At 37.4% G+C, this 17,896-nt stretch overlaps 1 protein-coding gene and 1 pseudogene across 2 annotated transcripts; one reads left to right on the top strand and one right to left on the bottom strand.

The window, feature by feature from the left end:
* Nucleotides 1–12,098: 12,098 nt before the first annotated feature.
* Nucleotides 12,099–15,647, top strand: LOC113291934 (cytoplasmic tRNA 2-thiolation protein 1-like). Of its 2 annotated transcripts, none has more exons than XM_026541416.1 (9): nucleotides 12,099–12,293; nucleotides 12,384–12,641; nucleotides 12,738–12,857; nucleotides 13,340–13,452; nucleotides 13,569–13,661; nucleotides 13,770–13,810; nucleotides 13,901–13,967; nucleotides 14,109–14,220; nucleotides 15,178–15,647. In XM_026541416.1, the coding sequence occupies exons 1-9, from the start codon at nucleotides 12,162–12,164 to the stop codon at nucleotides 15,334–15,336; spliced, it is 1,095 nt and encodes a 364-aa protein (XP_026397201.1). In that variant the 5' UTR covers nucleotides 12,099–12,161; the 3' UTR covers nucleotides 15,337–15,647. The 2 variants fall into 2 exon arrangements, with proteins under 2 accessions (XP_026397201.1, XP_026397205.1); XM_026541420.1 differs by having other exon boundaries at nucleotides 14,782–15,319.
* Nucleotides 15,648–15,656: 9 nt separating this feature from the next.
* LOC113291925 lies at nucleotides 15,657–17,495 on the bottom strand (annotated as a pseudogene).
* Between the last annotated feature and the right edge of the window lie 401 nt (nucleotides 17,496–17,896).

Below are 17,896 nucleotides of genomic sequence, written 5' to 3'. Positions count from 1 at the left end.
TCTGAAAAAAAATCATAGCCGTAAAATGTGTAGTGAAAAAGATTCTCAACCAATTTTATGATTTCTTCACCGTAGGTCTCTTTACGGCTGGCTCGTACCTTGATTGCTAGTCGTAAGTGAGTCTGAAATTTGGATAAAAATTTGAAAATATTTTTTTTACAATTTTTTTCTAAATTACGGGATATGAGTGCATGAATTTTCAGTTGTAGAAAAAATTTACGGTTAGGAACTCATAAATTCCTAGCTGGATAGAAACTTATTAGTTTGCAGCCGTAAATTAAAAAAATAAATAAATTTCAACTCAGATTTCTATATTTACCCATTAATCATTTTCCTCACTTAATAAACCTAGTATTTTTAGGGGCCACTCAAAAGGAATTAGGGGCCAAAATAAAACAAATAGGATCACCCAAACGTAAATTGAAGCTGGCCCTTATCTCGCATAATTCGTAATGGAGAAATTTCCCTCACATAATAGGTAGATAATATAATATTTCTATCTACCGATTGTATTCGGTAGATAAAAAAAAGAACATTTGGTCCGATTGTAGTCATTGGAGTATTTGAAGGAATTTTATTTCATTTTTTTCACTTGTTTTGATTTTTGAGTTATAGAGAAGAGGAAGAAGAAGGAAAAAAAGGAAAAACCATCTTTTCACAACAAAAATGGATGGATATGAAGAAAAGGTGAGAATCATGGCGAAGAACATAATGTTGAAGGTTCACGACCGTTTAGAGAAGGCGATTTTGGATATATGTTGAATGATCCAAACTTTTGTGAAGAGGAAACCCTAAACGATACTTTCATGGAAGAAAACGGAGAATCACCCAAGATCGAAGCTAATGATGCATCAAACATACATGTATTGTGTTAAGAAACTCAAATACCCACTTTGAATACGTTTGTAAACAAGAAAACTCGATTCATGCATGCATTGAATTCCATGAACTATCCAGAATCGGTAGATAATATATCCATATATCTACCGAATATAACATACTGAGTACCAAATATGTACATTCGGTTGTTCCAAGATAGTGATTTACTACCGAATATGCGAAAACCCCCAAATTGATTTTCCAAAATATCTACACTCGGTAGTACCAAATGGCCCCAGGAACGAATTCCTCTGAAATTATAAAACTTAGTATTCTTATCTTTTACATTCGGTAGTATTGTAAATTTATCTAACTACCGAATATATCATTGGCCCCAAAATAAATTTTTCGCAAACTTGTAAAAATTGTAATTTTTCATCTTCGAAAATCGGAAGTCTATTAATTATGTTAGCTTCCGATTATTTTTATTCGGAAGTTATACTATATATGTCTTCCGATTATGTATTTTTTTGTACTCAGGAGAGTGTCTAAATTTTTGTATTGCAATCAGTTGTTTGGGGCACACTATATTCTTCCGATTATCGAACAATCGGTTGGAAATCTTTCTACACGGCTTCCAATTATTGTAGTAAAACTTGTTGTTTCCTTTTGCAGGCCGTTGTAGCGTTTGTTGATGATTTCTATTTGAGGCCCGATACTTACCTACACTATGCAAACGATTTGGTATAGTCATTACTATTATTTTAATTTTTTTCTTTCAAATTATGTATGTTAAATGCTTATACTTATGATATTTGTTTTGTTATATGCGCGTTTAGTCATTTGCAAGTAAGGCGGAGGCAAGGGAATGACTTATGAACAAGGCAAAAGAGAAGATGTGCGTTGTAGATCAAAACAATCACGTGGGTGAAACTTGATTTGAAATGATTTGTGAGCGAGATGGGAAGCGAAAGAGTCACGAGGGAAATAATAGTAAGTACGTAAGGAAGACGCAGAGGAAATACCGAAGCAATACAAAGAAGATAGGATGCCCATTTAAGGTTGTCTTATATAAGCCCGAGGGTAGGGAACGTAAAGAGTGGAAAATGTTTAAAGTTGATAATGGTTTTCACAACCAAGATGATACGGTTACTCTAATTGGACATGTAATGGTTGCCAAGCTAAAACCAAATGAAATGGAGACGGTGAGGTCTATGCGGATCCAAAAAGCGAGCGCGGTCTTAAGTAAAATAAAGACGGACGACCCTGACAACTTGTCTTCTTTGTCTACAATTAAGTCGACCCTAGCTACGATCAAAAGGACGGAATGGGATGGTAGAACGGTCATGCAACAATCAGAGTGGTTAGCGGAGTTACACGACTACGGGTTGAGAAGGGAAGAAAAAGATGGTAAAGTGGTTCATAGTTTCTTGGCACATCCCGGAATGATCCAATTGGCTCAATGCTTTCATCAAATTTGGTTGATAGATGCTACTTATAAGACAAACAAATATAACATGTCGTTGTTGAACATTGCTTTCCACACTTCGGACAAAAACATGTTTACGGTTGCATGGGGTGTAATGGATCATGAGAACAATGTGAGTTTCATTTGGATGTTGGATACATTGGGGTCCATTTATAACGGTGATAATTTTCCAAGGGTTATTGTAACGGATAACAATCAATCCTTAATGCATGCAATAGTGGTAATGTTTCCGGAAGCCCAAAATTTCCAATGTACGTGGAACATTCAATGCAACCTCAAATCCAATTGCCATCATCATTTCCAAGATAAAAGACCAAGGAAGGGTACCAAGAGGTCAAAGGAAGAGGATGAGCGCATTAGTAAATTAACCGTGGAAGAACGCGAGGAAGAGAAAAGGTTATTTGAAGAAAAGTGGAATGAGGATGGAATGATTTGGAAAATGTTCATGAAAGCATGGGACAAGATCGTTTGGTCGATGACCGAGGAAATTTATGAAGATAACTTGAAGAAATTTGAGGATGAATATGGCACGAACTACCCAAAACCCGTTGAGTATTGTAAAACACAATGGTTGGCACCGCATAAGGAGAGGTTTGTGTTTGCATGGACATATGAATATCGAAACTTCAAGAACGAAGAGACAAACATTGCGGAGGGGTCTCATGGCCGATTAAATAAAATACTACTTGGTAGTCAAAATGGAGTTGTGTCGATCCAAGAAACAATCCATGAATACACCAATTGTGATCTCATAAAGATTAGGAAATGTATGCAATTTAGTGTACACCATTTCCCAATGGAACATGATAAGGAAAAATTGCTTCTAAGGGGCATTGTTTATAAAGTTTCAAGATGGGAAATAAATCACATGATGAAACAATTGAAGTTATATAAAGCTTACGATGACGAGAATACGGTTTGTGTTTGCAAGGATATAATAGGTATTGGACTCCCGCGTGTTGTCATAAGTTGGGTAGGTATGTTGAAGTGATTGACATCAATGATATTCATCCATTTTAGAAGCAATTCAATTTCACTCCAAGCACCCCGATAGTTGATGGTCCGTCTTTCTTGGAGTTAGAATTGTGTGCACGAATAACCGAGCGTTATGCTACATCAAATGACACCAAAAAGCAAATATTGATGCACAATTTGGAGGAAGCCCTTCACCCTTGTTTAAGGGAGGTTGATGAACCTATTAAGCAAAAGGGGGCCGGTAGGCCGAACACCAAAGTGTCGAGGACCATCCAAAGAAAAGAGTTGAAGGAGTATTTGTCTAATAAAAGAATATTGTCTAGGCACGAGCGTTCGGAAGCTGAATTTCAAGATGAGCCGGAACCTAAGAAAAGAGGTCGTCCAAGAAAGGATCAAAGTGGAACAACCGCACGACAAGTGAGATCCAAGGTCTCTATGGAGCCTTCTCAAGTAAGTCAAGCTGAGGTGGTCGAAGAAGTTTTTGAGCAAATGGGCGCCTCGAAACAAACCCAATCAATGGAAATTGTGATTATAAAAGAGAAGAAAGATACTCTTCGTTGCCCTGGGTATCTTCATGGAAGACCAAATCGAACCACATATACAATCTACGAAGAGTATTTGGAACAACTCCCTCCACTCATTGTTCCATTTTTTTTGTCCACTGACGAGGTTGATGGGGATGGAAATTGTGGGTTTCACGTCGCTACATAACAAATGGGTTACTTTACAGAGGCGGTTATGGAAGATGTCACCCAATGCCAATATTTAAGAAATAAGATGGCAGTACAACTAATGAAGGACAAGGATTTTTATATGGAGATGATGAGGCGAGGAGATAGATACGACAAAGAACAAGAGTTCAAAGACTTAGTTGCGCGTGTAAAGTGCCGAAAGGGATTGAAGACAATCAGATACAAGTATTGGATGACAATGCCTAAATGTGTATATCTCCTAGCGGACGTTTTGAATTGCACGGGACATCTCTTTGTTCCTCCTATGTATGGACTTAGTATGACGTCTGCACCCACAAGAACGGTTTGCGACAAGTCGGTTAAATATAGAAGAATCGTTATGGCGTTTGTGAATGATATGCATTTTATCGGATTAAGGGTAAAGAAAGATTGTCCGTTACCTCCGTTGAGTAAGTGGCACGATTACTTCCCAATGAACCATTGCAAGTATTGGGTGAAACAATATGAGTCCAACATGGTTGATTGGGATCACGTTGTGAAGAACAACTTTCCGGATGGGTTACTCGAATTGATCGAAGATGATGATGATTAGTTTGGTCATTATGTTTAGAAGATGTAATTTGAACCGACTTTTTTGTAATTTTTTTTTTGAAAAATCCTGTGAAAATATATGATATAATCGGTTGATAGTGTTAGACATTTGTATACCGAATATCACATTCGGAAGTTTGTTATTTTCCTAAATGTCCGATTATATGCATTTTGAACTCAGAACCTGCAGAAATTGGAACACTCCCATAATCAGTAGATTAAATAATATACGAACTTCTGATTATAACTCTGACAAACAAACTTTGAAAATATTCTTAGAATCGGTAGATTACATAACATACTAACGTCCGATTATAACAAATTTCAGACAATAATTTAGGGAAATGTTAACATAATCGGTAGATAAGATAAGATAATAACTTCCGAATGTATTCAAATTGTGCCAAACTCTATAATGTGGCCACGGCCTTCAAGAATTCATAACTTCTATCATATGTGAATTCTTCTCCTTTTTCCTTTAAGTAGTGCCTTTTTGCGAGTGTCTCCTACATAAACCAACAAATATAAAAGAATGCTAAGTTCGTATAGTTTAGTAAGAAGATATAGGCACCCAGACTTTTGTAAAAGAAGTATGCAAATACTTACAAATTGTTGGATCGACAAGCTTAAGTGGCTAGTGTTAAAGATCCTCTTTTGTATCGTTATGCAATCCTTTACCCCCTTTTGGATAAGTCGGAAATGATCACGAACTTGTTGGAGGGATCTTTGCTTTGGATTTCCATATTCTCGCACAAATCGGCTATACATTCTCGCCCAAAATATTTCGGGTGTTAAACTTCCGGCTATGACCTCTTCACGTCTTGTTTCGTGGTACCATTGTTTGACAATGGCCAAATCTTCATCTGCGTCAAAGGTTTCCATGATTGTAATATGAGATATAGAATGAATTAGAAATAATAGACGATGGAAGATCTTCTTGTAACATTCACAAGACTAGATGTGTGTAGTTTGGTGCATCAATGAGAAAAGGATACCCTCCTTATATAGATTATAGTTCCAATGGCTCTTCTTTTTTTGAAAATATGGCCGTTGATGTGAGGTGTAACACGAGTGTACAGATACAACGTACACTGTGCTAACAATAACAAACAACAATTGGTGGAAGGTGTTAGACATTTGTCTAACGAATATCATAATCGGACGTTTGTAAAAGAAGTATTGTCTTCCGATTATATACATTTTGAACTCAGAGACTTTAGTTTTCTTCTGTAACAATATTCGGAAGACAATTGTATTTTCTTTCTACTGATTGTGTGTGTATTTCGAGGCACGGCTTTTTTTTTTGAAATAAATATCCGTTGGAGTATAATCGGTATTGAAAAAGCGGGGGTACAACAACCTCACCCAATATTTCGATTAGAAATCTATATGGACTAACTCTAATATACTTTTAAGAGAATCAACTAGACAATCAGACTCAATCTTAACAAAAAGTATATCAAGGAGTTAATATCTCTATTTCACAATGTAATCAGCAAATCGAACAGATAGAAATCCGTGAGCCTGATTATTATGTGAAATAACTTGAACGGTACCAAAGACCAATGTTCAAGTGTCAATCAATGTAAATCAACAACCAAAGGTTGGATATTCTAATTGATTGATCTTAACGCACAACCTGTGATATTTCAATTATATAACAAAATATAATGCGGAATAGAAATAACATAGACACCAGAAGTTTTGTTAACGAGGAAACCGCAAATGCAGAAAAAACCCCGGGACCTAGTCCAGATTGAACACCACACTGTATTAAGACGCTACAAACACTAGCCTATTACAAACTAACTTTGGTCTGGACTGTAGTTGAACCCTAATCAATCTGATTCAAGGTACAGTTGCGATCCTTACGTCTCTGATCCCAGCAGGATACTACGCACTTGATTCCCTTAGATGATCTCACCCACAACTAAGAGTTGCTACGACCAAAGTCGAAGACTTCAATAAACAAATCTGTATCACACAGAAATGTCTATGATGATAGATAAATTTGTCTCCCACAGATAAACCTATGAGTTTTTGTTCCGTCTTTTGATAAATCAAGGTGAACATGAACTAATTGATAACCCAGACTTATATTCCCGAAGAACATTCTAGTATTATCAATCACCTCACAATAATCTAAATCGTATTGTAGCGAAACTAGATATTGTGGAATCACAAACGATAAGACGAAGATGTTTGTGATTTTTTTTTATCTTGCCCTATCGGGGATATAATCTTAAGTCAATTATTCAATTGAACTCGTATGATAGAAAATGGCAAGATCGTATCGCTCAACTACAAGAAAGTAGTTTCGTCTGGCTTCGCAATCCTAATGAAGTCTTTCAGTCGTTAACCTACAGGGTATCGAGAAGAAACCTAAGGTTAAAGGAGAATCGACTCTAGCCAAACCAACTAGTATCACACAGGAGGTATGGGGATTAGTTTTTCCAGTTACTAGATGTCTCCTTTATATAGTTTTAAAATCAGGGTTTGCGATCCAAGTTACCTTGGTGACAAAGCATTCAATATTCACCGTTAAAAACTTGATTCAACCAAGCTAATATCTTTCAACCGTTAGATCGAAACTTAGCTTGTCACACACAAATGAAATGTATTCATTTAGGTTTGAGTAATCGTACCTAAACGTGTACACTTAGTTGGTTCACAAATAGTTAACCAATGGTTAGCCATATGAGTGCTTTCATATTAACCGTATTCATCTTTCTCATAACTAGTTCAAATGACTCATAAGAACTAGTTCAAGAGTTGTTCAATTGCTTAGGTCTTTATTCATAGGCACAATTGAAACAAAATCGGTTTGATTCACTTGAATCAATTCATGAACAATATAGACACGGTTTCCAAAGATTTCAATCCTTATAATTTATTGTTTTAAGCTCATGTACAACCAATTTGAGAAATAACCAGCTTGGGTATGCGTACGGGTATGCGTACCTTAGCTACCGGATTTGAGTTTACAAACTCAACATAAATTTTTGGTTCAAAAGTTTCCGTGGGTACGTGTACGGGTATGCGTACCTAAGGTGACTAGTTTACTAGTTTGCAAACTTACAAACTCAGCAGAAATTTTCGGTTCGAAAACTTCCGCAGGTATGCGTACAGGTACGCGTACTCAACCTGTCTCCTTCACCAATACCGCATGCACACATATGCACACACTTGGTTTCCGACACATGGATTTATATATTAATGTGCGAACACACTATATATATGCTTATATCCATAGTTGGTAATCTCAACTCTACATTTCAATCATTGAAACATTCTTCTATAATGTTATAACAATCGTTATTCACGACTATCGTCATCAAAGCTATTTTCAAGATTGAAACGTCGTCATGACTTTCGTCACGGGTAAAGATGAAAATGGTTAAAGGAAAAGCTCACCAACACATATTTCGAGAGAAATATACGCGAGTAAACTCGGCTCGAAATAGTGTTGTAGTATTTTTCGTGTGGTAAATAAGAGTTCGTTGCTCAGACTTGAAAAGATTTATAAATAAAAATATAGACACAATATTTGTCACAGGATCAAGAGACACTAGGACTCAGGATTCCACCATTAATCATTCACACAATTCATATATTTATTCCAAACAATTATAGCTCAAATGATATCGACTCTTATTCTTGCCAAAGTAGATTTTTAGAAGATTTATTGTATATCACTAGCATGACGCATCAAAAGCACTAAGACCAAGCATACATCATCATACGATATCACAACCAATTAAGAAAAATCATAAAACAATTTATAAAAAGTGCAAGTAGTCAAAAAAGAATTAAATATAATTATTGTATGCGTAGAGAACGGCTTCCTCCATCATCCCAGTGTTGGGATTTAGCTACTCATATTAATCATGTTCTCAAAATACATTTTTATAGCTCAAAAAGTTGATTAAAAGATGAGAAAATGCTAAAACATAGATTCGCAACAGTTATAAGCGTTACAGTTCGCTGTATAAAACAAAACTGATGTGTAGCAAACAAACGATACCACCTCAGCGCTGTAAACAACGACACTTCCGCTGTGCTGTTGACGCTGCTGAAGAACGACGGACCTGGATGGCCCGTTCTTCGTGTTCCTCAGCTCCTTCTTCCTCTTCAACAGCAGCAGGTGGACATTGCTGCTGGTTCTTCTTCTTTGCTCCTGCTGCGTCCCAAAGCTCTCCAAACTCTTGATAGCTGACCCAAAGAGTCTTTATATACTGTTTAATGCCTTCAAATCTTCACAATAACTCCCAGAAATCTCCATTAACGTCGGGAATATTTTCTTTGTATTTCATGCAGGATATGGGATTTTCTTCCCTGTTTAACTCTTCTACGCGTTTCTGGATTGTCTTAAATTGTTCGTATAATATCATGAGAGAATATCTTCCCAAATATCTTCTCCCAATCTTCACACAACTTCCGTAATTAACATAATCTTCTAAAATATCTCGGTCCCCTGTTTACTTCCAAACTCGGATTTCTGGCCCAAGTTACTCGATCAAATCGCCTGCATATACCCTGTCTAGTGTATTCAGGCCCAGCCCAACCGTTTCTAGCGATTGAATCTCGCTGAAATCCCTCCAACAATCCGACCCAAAATCAACAGCGTCTGCATTAAGTATTCCCGCCAAAACCAAATTCAAACAAAGAAGATGACCTCCCCCTATCCAGTTTAGGGGTGCGAATAGAAAGTGGTCACCCCTTATCAAGTGGGTGCCCCTTATCCAAAGCAGAGAGTCCGAATAACAAATGTCCTCCGAGGATGCTCCGCATAATTTTTCGAGCCGATTTTTCCAAAATTATTTATTTCCAAAAAAATACCTACAAACACACAAAACACCATAATAAGGACGAAAACGAGTACTAACAAAATACACAAAAGAGATGAAAATAGACACATAAATGCGTCTATCAAATAGCAAATGTGTATGTATGAAAACTATCATACTTATACGACTTTGTCTCAAGAGTAGGAAATAGTATAGACTTGCTCATCAGTTAACGTTCCTTTTTGTTCTTTATCCAAGGTGCCTCAGAACATATTCATCAAAACGGTAGTGTTGATCTGTCTTGTTCTGTAACTTGTATGACTCATGAACTCTTATGTTGTTGTCTCTTCATCCCAACCTAAGCACTTTTTAGTTAGAGCATAAAGTTGTGCCCAAGTTAACTGCTTTGTGTAGTTTAACTTCACAGCTGTGCCTTGGTCAGGGAGGTTAAGAATCTGCACAACATCATCCGGGGTAATCATCATCTCCCCAAACAGCATATGGAAGGTGTCGGTCTCAGGATATATTCTCTCCACGAACACCGATATAGACACACGATCATGTTCCAACATTGAATTCTCGGCAGCATTAGCTAGCCCCGAGTTGGCTACAATTGCCTTGAACCTTTCACATTTACCGGATAAAGGCCAGTCAAGCATTTTTGTTGGTGCAGCGGTGGGTTTGAGTAGACGGACCACATCTTGATGATACTATTAAACACACGACAAATGTTCATAGTAAATACAAAAACCTTTAATACAACTATTACGATAGAACACATAGACAATACGTTATTATTTCCTCAATTTCGTATATGTCTTTGGCCTAGGAGTCTTTGTATCCAAATAACAATTTTCCTCCATCCTTTCCTTTGGTTGCCCAAGGATTTTGCCTGGTGGAGTATCATGCACCTTCAAGGTATCAGGGACAAGATGTGATGCTTTCTTAGCAATTTCCTTCTTTCCACCTTTTCCTCCTTTGTTGGCTTTTTTGGCTTTTTTGGTACCACTTGGTTGTCCTTCTTTTTGGGTACCACTTGGTTGTCCTTCTTCTTGTACTGTTGGCACTAGATCAATTGGTTTAATTTCATGTTGGGATGTAACTTGTGGACACTTTGTTCTACACCACCTTGTTCACTGCCTTTTGGAGCAGTTGGTTCCACACCTTGTTGAGTGGCTTGTTGAGCACTTGGTTGCACACCTTGTTGACTGCCTTGTGGAGCAATTGGTTCTGCACCTTATTGAGCACTTGAATTTCCCTTGGCACTCCTTTCTCTCCTAGCACTAGCTGATACTTTCTTACTCCCTTCTCGACAAGGCCCTAAGTCGCCTGTTTTGGGTACTTGCTTAGCTCGACTTTGCCTAAAAAACAAAATAAGGAACAAAGTTTACAAACTATACAATCGGAGGATAAAATACACATATAAATCCCGAATGTAAACAATCAGAAGTAAAATTCAACATTATGTTCTCGAATACACCACATACGGTAGATAAGCAAATCCATTTACTACCGAATATTCATTAATTGGAGTTCAGTAAGCACTGAGTTGTTCAACATTTTTACAATCGAAAGTGTAAAAGATTATATTCTCTTCCGAATATATACTAGCCCCAAAATGGGATTTTGCCTACATCACAATTTTGAGAATTTTTCAAAATATATATATTCGGTAGTAAGTGTACTTCCGATTACTGTATCTCTAAATAAAGATATTCGGAAGCAAAAAAAAATCATTAACCTACCGATTATAACCATTTTATACATAGGGAGATATGATCAACGATATTCGGCAGTTAACCTATACATCTATCTCCCGAATATTGTCGATGTTCTTGAGAAATGAAGAACACGACTACATTCGGAAGTCAGTTAGCATGAATATCTTGAAAATCTGGGAAAATAACCGAAAACCCTAGAAAAAAATTTCTCGATTCGTCGAATTAAAGCGAAATAAACCCAAGAAATGATAGAATCTTACCTAATTGGGGCCATTTGAAGTTGCCGGAGTGTTTGACTATCAGATTCGCCACCACCAACTACATCCGCAGCTTCGTCTTCTTCGCGTTCTTCGTCATTTTCATCAACAATTTCTTTGTTTCTTGCTGCAATTCCAATATGTGGATCCATATCGCGAACAACGTTTTTCGTTCGAGCTCTTTTGGGTTTATCTTTTGTAGACATCGTTGAGAAAAATAATCGACGATGTTTTGATTTTATGATTCACGACGACGATGAGTTGAATTGAAGAACAAGGGAGAAAAAAAAAATTCTCCACAGTCGAGAGTGAAGGGGAAGAGCAGAAGAAGAATTGTTGAAATGGGTTGAAATGTTTTTGATTTGGTTTTTATTTTCTTTTTACTTGAAGGGCATTTAGGTAGTTTCAACGTCCTATAGGGTATCCCTTAACTAGTGTCCCGGCTGGATGTAAATTGTTGGCCCCTAATTTCGTTTGAGTGCCCCCTAAAAATACCAGGTTAATTAAATTCGGCAACACTAATTTATCAAGGACAATTTAGTCATTATAAATAATCTATGGATAAAGGACTTTTGCATATACTATTGGTTGACTCTATTTTAATCTTTCCGGTCCTAATAATAGGGCTCATTCCTTAAATGCATGTCTGATACTGATGGCCCTTCAGGGCATTTATCATCAACTCGGGCCATTTAGTTTCGATTACCACACCCCCAAAGCCTGTCCTAGAGCCTTCTAGGCAAGATACAAAGGGGACAAAGGCAGAACAAACCGCAACTAAACCCCCCAAAGCCAACTTCTCTCTGTCGACTCGTAGTAGTATTTCAGTAATGTCAGGGGAGGAGGGGAACGACAACAAGGAGACATCTTCTCCGCAGAAAACAACTGCTAAGAAGCAGCAATTATGCTGCATATGTAATCAGAAAAGACCTGCTCTTAAGAGACCCAAAACCCTAGAACAGGTATTACCAAAATCCATTCTCTCAATTTTGATTTGTTTAGGGTTCTGTATGATTGTAATAATCTGATTTGCGATTGGTGTTAATGTTTAGATATGTAAGGAGTGTTTTTATGATGTATTTGAAGAAGAGATACACCGTGTTATAGTTGAGAATCGTCTATTTAAAGCTGGTGAACGTATTGCTATTGGAGCCTCTGGTGGTAAAGATTCCACTGTTCTTGCTTATGTACTATCTGAGTTGAATCGGCGGCACAATTATGGGTTGGATCTTTTTCTATTATCTATAGATGAAGGTATTACAGGGTATAGAGATGATTCTCTTGAAACAGTCAAGAGAAATGAAATTCAGGTCCACATCTCATTTTTGGAATTTTATTTGCTCTTGTTTGTTGTTCTTCTCTTTGGTTGTGAGTTTGATTGTTTTGTTTCTTTTTAATTTTTTCAGTATGGATTACCGCTTAAAGTGGTCTCATATAAGGATTTGTATGGATGGACAATGGATGAAATTGTGAAGATGATTGGATTGAAAAACAATTGTACCTTTTGTGGGGTGTTTCGTCGCCAGGTATGTGGATGCTGTTCTTGTTCTTGTAATGTTTTTCACTTATGATTGTCTCAATCATTATTTAGAAACCTGTAGGACTTGCATAGTGTACCCCCAAAAAAAGAAATTAGAATTTTACTGAACCACAGATTGAAGAGGTGATTGAAATCTAAAGCGAAAATTATTTCATTGATGGGCATTCATCTTGTATGTTATATTATTTGGTTTGATGTGAAACAAAGACTTTTGTTATGGTAATGCAATGCTAGTTTCTAAAAGGACCATCTTTGGAGGCTCCATCTCACATTTGACAAGCATTTACAATTTTTTACTCAACCCTACTTCAGTTTTTTCTGCACAGCTATTTCCCATATTCGATATTTATATCTATAGGTTGGCATAACTCTACTACAAAATCTATTTTATTGCCACCTCTTTACTACTCTTTACTATATTTGGCTTTTAACATCCATTTGAGTGATGCCCTCCGTTAATATCTGAAGGCTCTTGATCGAGGTGCTACGTTGTTGAAAGTGGACAAGCTTGTTACTGGGCATAATGCAGATGATATTGCTGAAACCGTCCTCTTAAACATCTTACGCGGTGACATTGCCAGGTATGTCATCTAAGTATAGAAAATCTCTCTCTCTCTCTCTCTCTCTCTCTCTCTCTCTCATATGTACTTTTGTCGTCTTGTTATAACAAACTGATCGAGTTACTTTATGCTTCTAGATTAGGTAGATGCACAGCTATCACAACTGGTGAAGATGGACCAATTCCAAGATGCAAGCCGTTCAAATATACGTATGAAAAGGAGATTGTTATATATCCTTGCAATTGAAATACTCATTGATAATAGATCGTACCATCTGTACTTAAAACTTTTAATATTCTTGATCATTGTTATTTTTTGAAACCTTGACCTATATCCACGTATGCATATTTCAAGAGGCTTGATTACTTCTCCACAGAATGTAAGTAGTCCCTTTTCCTGCTTCTGTTTCACTATACTCTACTTAGTGGTTTGGGTTTATCTAACAGAATTCTCGGTGTTAGAATTGCAGGCATTTATTCACCTAATGCATACCGTGGGTTTGCTCGTGAATTTATTAAAGATTTGGAAAGAATGAGGTAATTAGCTGTTAGTCAGACACAACTCATCGCCATATATAAATCTTTACAAAAGCTATATGCTTGTCATGGTATTTTTATCATAATGAAACCTGTCTCCATCTTTTATCTTCTAATACCATTTAAATGTTGTCCATGCAGACCGCGAGCTATACTTGATATAATTAGATCTGGTGAGAATTTTAGGATAGCCGTTTCAACAAAAATGCCAGAGCAGGGAATATGCGAGCGCTGTGGTTATATTTCTAGTCAGGTAAGTCACTCCTACTTTTCAAAAAAAAACAAAAGTCCTCTTCGATTAGTATTCCATGTCCTAGGAATTGGTCTTGAAGTATTTGCATCTACGTATATGATATCACATTTCTTAGAAATAGGGAATATTCACATTTACCTTTAGGAATAGGGAATGTTCACTTCTTTTTTTTTTCTGCGCTACTTTTCAATTTTTAGAAATATCGCTTGGTTACTTGCAACCTAGTTCCCCGTTGAAAATGCTCTTAGTTATTAATATGTCTGCAGCTGCATTTCTTAGGGTGTATAGGTGTGAGTTCAATCTACTAAAGGATATTAATCATATATAATCTGGTGATTGCTCCTGCACTAGTGCACATGTTGGTTTTAGATAGTGTTGACAGATTGTACCCTAGAGTTGAGACTGCCAGAACTTAGCAAAAAAAGTTGAGACTTCCAGGGACTTGGGCGGATGAAATGATCAGAATCTTTTAACGTTTTATATTGCTTCGACATATATTAAAACAAAAGTTGGAGTTCTAAAACTTCTAATCTGACCCAGTATTGTCTGAACAATTGACAGGAAATGCACAGATTGTATCAACTTGCAGTCCAGTTTTAATTGTGCTGGAGTTTCAGCTTTCCGTAGATGATTCAGCTCAGGCATAGAACCTTTTGTCTTTTGACCTTTGTTCTTTATGGAACAGTCAACATAAGCCTACGATCCTATACTTGAAGTCGTAGCTGGGTTCTTAGGTGTCAGCCTTAAAATTAGGTTGTGCACTGCTTAACTTTCTACTATTTGGAATTAGGATGATCTTAGATCTACCTGCTGTCTAAACCATTTTAGCAATTCTATGAAACGTGAATGGGTTAGTGAAGGCACTGTATCTACGTATAGTTTTATAGTCGACTTATGGTATAATAAGAAACTCCTATTCCCTTATCCAAGTGTATATACTGTATAACATGGTTGCAGAAATGGTGCAAAGCATGTGTTTTGCTGGATGGACTGAATCGAGGTTTACCCAAGCTTGGAATTGGACGAAGCCGAGGGGTTAACAGACAGAAGGAAGTAGAGCAAACAAATGGAACGAAAAGTATAGAGAGCAAACAGTGTGGAACCTTGGATTTCTGATCAGGAGTATGTTTTTTATTTATTTCAATGGGTGATCAAAATTTTGTGGGTTGTGGCGAGGCTCTGGCAAGCCAGCGTAAAGTCTGCTATACCTTTATGAGATAGAATCACTTCGATCTCTAGCCTACCCTGGACGTGCTCCGGGACAAAAGGCTTTCGGTAATCGGGTGATCAAAATTTTGAGTATTACCATCATTAGCTTAATTATACATTACAGTTTTGTGAGAAGGTACGATACTATCATTTATTTTACTTGATTATGTACATTGCTTGCATCTATTATCAGCTATCATATTCCCTTTCTGACTGTTCGTTCTAGGATAATTCCATCCATTGTTTGACCTAGAACTCTAGTATTTGGGGACATATATGAGCTGATTTTTTGCTGAAATCGATGTACTCGAGTAAAAACAAACACTGTTGTACAACAATTTTAAAGAGAACCGCAACAGCGTGTAAAATTAATATCTATGAAATCTTGATTATCAACTTCGATGGTGGAAGAATGATTAGGGTCCTTGTTCTACAACTGCTTCCTTCCTTGTCTGGTCCTTTATTTTTTGTCATTTGCTGGATAGAAGTTATATCTAATGATTTTTCCACTTGTTTGCCACCTCAGCAAGCAGGATGAGCCTCCCTCAGATAACGAACTAGTGGCAGCACCTTTAAGATCTCCCATCCTACTCCTAAGTTCGATCCCTTCTCCTCCTTCCATAACTCCCTTAACACACCTAGAAATCTCATCGCGCCCTATAATCCCATTTTTGTTTACCTTTGGCCTTAAAGCTACCTTCAAATCATCTGTAAGCATCACCGCATTCATTTTTTGCTCTGCAAAGAGTGGCCATGCAATTAAGGGGACACCATGTATGATACTCTCAAGGGTCGAGTTCCATCCACAATGGGTTAAGAACCCGCCGGTTGATCTGTGGCTAAGAATTTGAACTTGTGGTGCCCATGATGAAACCTGTCATTTTTGTTCTTTCCGAAAACCCTTTTGGTAGTAGTTCAAAAGGATCCCTAACGCTTTGGGAATTCAAGTAATTTGCATCTGCAGACTTGTCAGTGGGGCTTCTTAGAACCCACAGAAACTTGTGTTCACTCATTTCTACCCCTGATGCCAATTCAGTTAATTGCTCGTTGGAGAGGGTTCCAACACTGCCAAAAGAGGTGAACAGAACAGAACCGAGTGGTTGATTATCCAGCCAATTCAAACAACGTCCGATCGGGTAAACTGGCGGGTTATCCCATTCTTTCCCGTTCAAAGCCTTAATAGGACCGGGTTCGAGATCCTCAAAGCTATTGAGTAAAGTGAAATACCCGCAGCCATATTAATCCTTCTCCAATACTGTAAAATTCCTCTATAAGCCTCAGACTTCCTATCTTCAAGTGGGTTCGTAAGATCGGTCCCCCAGACTGGTACACAACCTGGAATCTGAATTGGATGAGCCACATCTCTATACTCACAAGAGTAAACCTGGTCCATAACGGGTAAATAGTAATACAATGACAAACACATAGCCGTTGATGGAAAGAAAATATAAGGTATAATATTGAACTCCTTGGCAAGATCAACAGCACTCGGACTAAAGATATCAACGACAAGAGCAACAACATGGTAACTTGAAGAAATGGTTTTAAGCGAGTCAAAAAGAGAAGAAAGAGAACGAGTCACTGTTAACACAGTCCGACGTGCAACCGTGGCACCATTCGGAAGGTCGCTTAAATCCACTGGAGATAAAAAGATGGTATTGATAGAACCTGGAAGAGAATCAAGAACTGATTTCTGAGCTGCTTCAGATGGAGGATTAATCTCAGTTGGGACGGCGAATGTAATGGAGATCCCATGATTAAGAGCGAGTCGTTTAGCAAACTCAGTAAGTGGTATGACATGACCCATACCTGGACTCGGAAAAATAATTACATAGGGAGAATGAAGAGATTCTAAAATTTCTTCCATGTCTGAACAAAGATTTGATAAAAAAATATCAACACAAAAGTGAAGAACCAGTGAGGTTTGTATAAATACTACTGAATATAGGTTGTGCCAGCAACCTGTATATATACTACTTAAGAAATGAAAATGTGGTTCAATTATATTGGCTTTATGGCACTCCTTCAGTAGGCTATGGTCCCCTATGGCACAGGAAGGGTGGTTTTAAGACTTGAACCCTCTGTTGCAGATGCTTTTACGGTGCTGTTAAGTCTGAAGATCTTCTGTACTAACCCATCAAAAAACTTATCTTCAAATAATATAATAGTCAGTTTGAATCAACAAATACATGATAACCCACAGCAGCAAAATTCCACTTCGTCTCCTATGCCAGTAAAAACACCACTATCACCCCGCATCAGCATCATGACCAGTAGACACAACAACAGCAGCAGATTCCTTTCTCCAGTCCTCAACAGCAATAGCAACATTAAAGTTTTCCACTATTTTGGGTCGTACATCTGTCCAATTTTGAGTTTGAGGTCGTTGACCGATTTCGCATAGTTACGGCAATCAATCTAAGGGGTGTAAATTTTTTGGTTCATATATCAGGGTACCTTGTCCCTG

The sequence above is a fragment of the Papaver somniferum genome, chromosome 1 (assembly GCF_003573695.1).
Source record: "Papaver somniferum cultivar HN1 chromosome 1, ASM357369v1, whole genome shotgun sequence".
Classification (NCBI taxonomy): Eukaryota; Viridiplantae; Streptophyta; class Magnoliopsida; order Ranunculales; family Papaveraceae; genus Papaver; species Papaver somniferum.
Note: the sequence above shows the minus strand (reverse complement) of the source record. Positions and strands in the feature narration are given on the sequence as shown.